A 7,087-nucleotide genomic window follows, 5' to 3' on the forward strand; every position below is an offset into this window, starting at 1 on the left:
ACAGACTGGAAGAAAATATTCGCAAAAGAGACATCTGATAAAGGTCTATTTCTAAAGTATATCAAGAACTCTTAACATTCAATAAAAAGAAACAAATAACCCAATTAAAAATGTGTGAAGACCTTAACAGATACCTCGCCAAAGGAGATATATAGATAGCAAATAAGAATATGAAAAGATGGGGGCGCCTGGGTGGCGCAGTCGGTTAAGCGTCCGACTTCAGCCAGGTCACGATCTCGCGGTCCGTGAGTTCGAGCCCCGCGTCAGGCTCTGGGCTGATGGCTCGGAGCCTGGAGCCTGTTTCCGATTCTGTGTCTCCCTCTCTCTCTGCCCCTCCCCCGTTCATGCTCTGTCTCTCTCTGTCCCAAAAATAAATTAAAAAAAAAAAAAAAACGTTGAAAAAAAAAAAAAAAGAATATGAAAAGATGTTTCATATCATATATTATCAGAAAAAATTCAAATTAAAGCCACAAGATGCCACAGCACACCCATTAGAATAGCCAAAATCCAGAACACTGACACCACCAAATGCTGGTGAAAATATAGAACAAGAGGAGCTGTTATTCACTGTTGGTGATAATACAAAATGGTGCAGTCGCTTTGGAAGATAGTTGATGGTTTCTTAAAGAACTAATAATCATATTCCTATTAGTTGATCCAGCAATCACACTCCTTGATATTTACCCAGTGGAGATGAAAACTTATGTTCACACAAAAGCCTCCATGTGGATGTTTATAGTAGCCTAATTTTTATTTTCGGAAATTTGGAAGCAGCCAAGATGTCCTTCAGAAGGCAAATGAATAAATAAACTGTAGTATATCCAGACAATGAAATGTTATTTGACACTGAAAAGGTATGAGCTACCAAGGCATGAAAATACATGGAAGAACCTTAACATGCATATTCCCAAGTGAAAGAAGTCAACCTGAAAAGGCTAAATTCGATATGATTTGAACCATATGACATTCTGGGAGAGGCAAAACTATGGATACAGTAAAAAGATCAGTGGTTTCCAGGGTTTGGAGTAGAGAGGAAGGGATGAATATGTAGAGGACAGAGGATTTTTAGGCAGTGAATATACTCTGTATGATACCATAATGGCGGATACATGTCAGACTCGTGGACTATGGTCTAACACAACAGTAAACTCTAATATAAACTATAGACCCCTGGTGACTATGATGTGTCAATGTAGGTTCATAAGTTATAGCAAATATACTATTCAGGTGGGGGCTGTTGATGGGGAGGCTATGCATATGTTAGGGCAAGGTGTATATGGGAAATCTTGTATCTTCCTCTCACTTTTACTGCAAACCTAGAACTGCTCTAAATAATAAAGTCTATTAGGGGCGCCTGGGTGGCTCAGTGGGTTAAGCGTACGGCTTCAGCTCAGGTCATGATCTCACAGTTTGTGAGTTCAAGCCCCGCATGGGGCTGTGTGCTGACAGCTTAGAGCCTGGAGCCTGCTTCAGATGCTGTGTCTCCCTCTGTCTCTGCTCCTCCCTGGCTCATGCTGTGTCATTCTCTCTCCTTCAAAAATAAGTAAAAACATTAAAAAATTTTTTTGAAGTCTATTAAATTAAAACAAAAAACAAAAAACAGAGGAGCCTGTGTGGCTCAGTCGGTTAAGAATCCAACTCCTAATTTCTCCCCCCACCTTCCTCTGTCCCTTCCCTGCTTGTGCACACGCTCTCTCCCTCTCAAAAAAAAAAAAAAAAAAGTAAATAAAAATAACATGCTAAAAATAGAATAAAGAATACTTTTCAAAAATATGCACCAATATTTAACCCCCCCCAAGAAAAAATACCCTCTAACTGCTAATGACCACTACTATGAAAACACTAGGTATTACTACAATAAAATATTCAGTTGGATTATTAAAAAATGAGACATTGTATATCCCCATCCACTAGGAGGGTACAGTTTAAAACACGGAAATAGAGGTAGGAGAAAAGTAAAACAGCAATGTCCTATCAATTAGGCAAATTTAAAATTCTGTTTTCTTTTTCAGGGGGCACCTAAACCGATAGCCATTGAACCGTGTGCTGGGAACAGAGCTGCTGTTCTGACTGTGTTTCTTTGTCTGCCTCGAGGATCATCAGGTGCCCCTCCTCCTGGACAGTCAGGTAAGATGAGTGGAACCACCAGCAATTAAGCAAAACATGCGGACTAATCAGAAGAAATAAACAATACTACCACATAGCACAGTGAGGATATTTACGTGGTTCTAATTTAAGCATGGCCGAATTTATTAGAATACAAACTTTTCCAAAAGATCTAGAAATCTACATTGCTATAAATTCAGATTTGCCAGGATTTCTCTTAAAAATACGTGTGTATGTTCGTGTGTAATATACACGCATATGTGTGTTCACACACACACACCCCAATTTGTTGTTGTAACTACAGTGAGAAATCTCATTAGCATGGCAAACAAATTTTTGACTTTGGGGCAGCTTCTTTTTTCCCAGTATGTGTGTCATATAGGATACAAAGTTATAAACATGATTAGAAGTTTGCTTCATAAATATGGAACCAAATTAAGGAATGTACTTACACGTTTGGAATGTGTAGCCATGTCAGAGGGTGCTAGCTTCATATCACATACAATGAATATGTGTTCTTGTTATCAGCACCAGACAGCTGGAGCTCATGGGCCAGGGAATCCTCCCCATCCGATGGCGCAGTCAGCCTTTGCTTCTGAATCTCCTTTTCTTACATGAAAAGCATATTTTGAAAATGGGGGTAACTGTATGTGTCCTCTGGGAGTTCTCTTTGCTGTGATGTTGTCCGTATTGTAAATATGCACAATGTTGAGTGTAACTTGTGATTAAATAACAAACCGTGCTATTTCTCTCTTTTTACATATTCTATTCCATTTACTTACAATGTGAAGTTTTTCAATCTCCTGATTATTTGCTCTCTCCAACACTTAGGAAATGGATGCTTTTTGAGGGTTAGGGTAATTTCAAATCAGTCTTTCTTTTCAATTCCCCTGAAGTATAAAGTGCCAGAGATCTGGCAAGGTCTCAATAACAGTAATTGATGTTGAACTCACCGCCCTGCTTATTTTTTCTTTTCTTGGTTCCCTAGCTAGCTTTGACCTTGCTCCTTTCTTGATTTGTATCCACCCTGGCACAAAAATGGAAGCTACACTACTTTATACCTTGTAAACCTCAGATGTTCATGTAACAGAATTTTCCCATGTGGGGACAGAGGGTTTCCATCACCTCTAGCATTGTCGTTTGTGGCATCTGATGATACCTTGTTGCAGGGATTTTCACCCAAAGCTTATTCGTAGATGTTCATTGAAAGAAATAAGCATGCTCTGTACTTTGTCATACACCAAGGGAACGTCTTGCACTTCTTTCAGAACCGCCATGGTAAATGTAAATGGGATGCAGGAAGAATAGTTTGGCACTGGTCAGATAAGATGAATAATTATAGGTACCATGCCCAGCTAATGGAAGCATTGTTTTAAGGCTGGGATGATTTCCAAAACAAACACTTTGCTAATGAAAACAAGTTCGTGTGATATACACCAAGGTTCTTCTAAATCCTTGACAAGATGACGTACTGATGGGCAGAGTGAAGGCAACTGCCAATACTCTGTCCTTTTAACCTTTGAGATCTTTTTGATTGATCTGAAAGAACCAGGTAGCAGTGTGGGCCATTTCCTTAGCTGTGTTCTGTTACGATGCGTTATGATTACTAACGCTAATGCCATTTTAGATGTGCATAGTTCTCTACTCTTTACAAAGTATTTTCTTATTTTTCACATTTGATCCTCAGGACAAGCCCATGCAATACTTACAAAACTCACTTTGTAAATGAGGGAATTGAGATATAGAAATCTCTGTATTTCTACATTCAAGGAATAATTAGGAAACTACTAGAGTATAAAGCTAAAGAACCAAAACATACTTATTGCTAACCTTCTAGGTAATTTTCCCTGATGATCTGTAGCAGAGAACTTATTTCTCTGTAATCCACAGCCCATGTCTTCACAGAGCCCAACATTTGAGGAGTACTAAAAATGTCTGCAGAGTTGAAACCAGTCAGTAGACAAAACCTTGAGTTAACTTACCATACTTTTTACAGAGCCTGTAGTTTGAGCTATGTTGGGTGTCTGTGTGCATAATTCAGGATGGATTTGTTCTTTGTTTAAAAAAAAAAGCTAACAAATGTTTTCCAGCTATTTTTATAAGAGTAGGTATACTCTGAGTCTACTTCAAAATACAGTATTCTCTGCTGTCTGCAGTCTACTTTGAAATGCATCAAAAACATAGTATTGATGAGTGGGTAGTAGGATGGGTAGGTGGACAGATACATTATAAAGCAAGGAAAGTAAATGTGAATGGTAGAATCTAGGTGGTGGGAATGCAGTTGTTAAAATTCTCTCTTTCCACTTTGCTATAGGTTTGAAAGTTTTTATGGTAAGATGTTGGGAAACAATAAAATAAAAACTCCCGACTTCACTGCAACCAACCAAACAAACAAACAAGCAAAACAAACCCCTCCCCCCCCCAAAAAAAAACACAGTCAGTGTCTGTAGAGGGTTTTCTAATGTTCACATCTCAGTTTTCCCTGAACAAAGCAAATACCGATACCAATATACAAACTAAATTATTTATTTTTTTCGCTCTTCATCAAGATACTTGGTGTGTACACAGCCAATTAAAATGTAACAAAATATAATCCAATATTTGAGAGGATGTGCATGCCAATGATTTTTGGGGAACCATATCGGCTCTTGGAAAGGAAATGGTGACGTTGGTTATCTCATTCCGAGAGTTGGGCTTATCTCATATCTTTACAGAAAGTCCATCTATGTGCCCGTGCTGGTCACAGTGCCGCACACGTGGAAAGCAGTTCGTACGTACCTTTGACAAGAATAGTGGTAGAGGGGGAGCTTTATGGACAGACTCCCGACCCATCCCCACTATGTGAAGGACAGGGCGCCGGGAGCCTTCCCCTGGCTATTGGGAGATTTATGTCTCCAAATATTAGCAAATGTATTCAATGATTAATTAGTCTTACTCATTAGATTATAAGTTCTCTTGCAGTACTTAGCACAGTCTCAAAATGTTTGACCAGCCCCTTTTGAAATGTAGCTTTTGAAATGTTGAGTGACACTTTTCATAATGCACTCTTCCTTACCATGAATGAAGGCACGTAAGACAAGGATAAGTTTGGGGACAAGGAAATGGTGGAGGCATCCCAGGAGCATGGTGGTTTTCTCCCCGAAACTGAACTTCAGTACTGACAAATAAATGATTCAGAAACACACAGGTGCTAGGTTTTAGCCATCTCTTTAAAGTAGCAGCTAGTAATTTTTTTTAGCATATGGCATTATCGTTGGACTTTATTCTCCTTCCACCAGAAAGCGTGTCAGTAATTCCTAGCAAGTAATAAGTATCTAAAATGTGTGAGGTCCTTTCCATGGCTTTCATCGTAACAGAGGTCAAAAGGAAAACTCCAGATTCATCCTTCAGCTTACCCCATGTTCTAAATATTTTTTAATGTAATGAATTTAGGTGTTTGTGAGCAATTCTCCCTCTTGGCGGCTTAGAAGAGTACAAGCAAAACATATTAAATAGGCTCTTTGGCATTCCTGGAGCTGGACTATTAGGTTCCCAGCTCCCCCACCCCCATAAACCTGCTGCTTCATGACTGTATTTTGTGTGTGTGTGAGAGAGACTGCTGCCAACCATGCCACTCTCTTTGGGTTCACGTGGGATTTCTGGGGTTGACATTTGCACAGTGTCATCAGTAGAGGTTGAAACACTGACATCCCCATGAAAACAGGGCACATCAGGTAAATGCTGCATGACACTGAACAACCAAGCATGACTCCAGTCACCTTGGACACAGCAAGGTCCCCAGGAGTTTTGGAGTCACATCAAGATGAAATGTGGACAAAGTAAATACAGCTCTTCAAAAGCATAAATTGAAAGTGATAATGATTGCCATCACTTTGTGTTGGGAGATTATGGATTTCATCGTTTATGGATTCTCACTAATAACAAGCAGATTAACTCTTCTCACTGGATTAAAAAATCTCAGGGGCACAGATGTCCACTGCCAAAAAGGAGCTATGTGTTTCAACTCAAAGTAGAATTTTGCCCTGAACTTGCCTCATATTTGATGGAGGCTAGCATTACCAAAAAGAAGACAGTGCAACGTCTAAGGTTTTGATTTTTTTTTCTTTAGGCTTAGAACTTTTGGCAGGATGACCAGATTATTTTGAAAAATCTAGAAATATTGTATAATGTTTAAAATGGTAGTCAACTCACAGTGCCAGGGGTAATGATGACAAAAAGAGACCTTGGTTTAATTGAATGAAAAAGAGGTAGGTCGGGGCACCTGGGTGGCTCAGTCATTTAAGTGTCCAACTCTTGATTTCAGCTCAGGTCATGAGCTTACAGTTTGTGGGATTGAGCCTCACATTGGGCTCCGTGCTGACAGCACAGAGCCTGCTCGGGATTCTCTCTCTTCTTCTCTGTCTCTGCCCCTCCCCTACTTGTGCTCTCTCTCTCTCAAAATAAATAAACATTAAAAATAAAAATAAAAATAAAAATAAAAAGAGGTAGAAGAAAGCAAACTAGTAGTTCTGAGCATTATATCAGGTGCTTTCCATACAGTCATTAGTTTAACCCTCTTAATGATTCTGAAAAGTAGCTATTATTATCCCACTTTTACAGACAAAAAACAAACAAACAAACAAAAAACCTTGAAACTCAAAAGAGATCAAATGACTAGTCCTGGGTCCTACATCTAGTGAGAGAATGAGCCAGAACTCACATCCATGAACATGTGTATCCTCAGCATGTGGGACTCTCCCTCATCACAGTGCTTCTCTGGACAGTCATACAAGAGTACTCCAGAGATTCCTTTTCCTGAAAAGCTTTATATACAGAGTTGAAGAGAAAGGACCTGGCAGGTTCTATAAGCATTGAACTTAAGGAGAGAAGAAGGATAGATTTCTCTTTCTTGGTGATTTAACTCCAGAACTTTGTAAAGTGCAGCGATGTGCATACCACGCCAAATTGTTGTGATTCAGTGTATGTGATAGCAGTGAGTGGC

The 7,087-nt window shown here is 39.4% G+C and overlaps 1 protein-coding gene across 4 annotated transcripts in view; it reads left to right on the top strand.

The window, feature by feature from the left end:
* ATRNL1 (attractin like 1) overlaps positions 1–7,087 on the top strand; it is a 789,076-nt gene that overhangs the window by 672,304 nt on the left and 109,685 nt on the right. For all 4 annotated transcript variants that reach the window (XM_058697871.1, XM_058697872.1, XM_058697873.1 and 1 more), the window contains one exon: positions 2,013–2,127. In XM_058697871.1, the coding sequence (XP_058553854.1) occupies positions 2,013–2,127 (115 nt within the window). The remainder of the gene's footprint in view (positions 1–2,012; positions 2,128–7,087) is intronic.

The sequence above is a fragment of the Neofelis nebulosa genome, chromosome 13 (assembly GCF_028018385.1).
Source record: "Neofelis nebulosa isolate mNeoNeb1 chromosome 13, mNeoNeb1.pri, whole genome shotgun sequence".
NCBI lineage: Eukaryota > Metazoa > Chordata > Mammalia > Carnivora > Felidae > Neofelis > Neofelis nebulosa.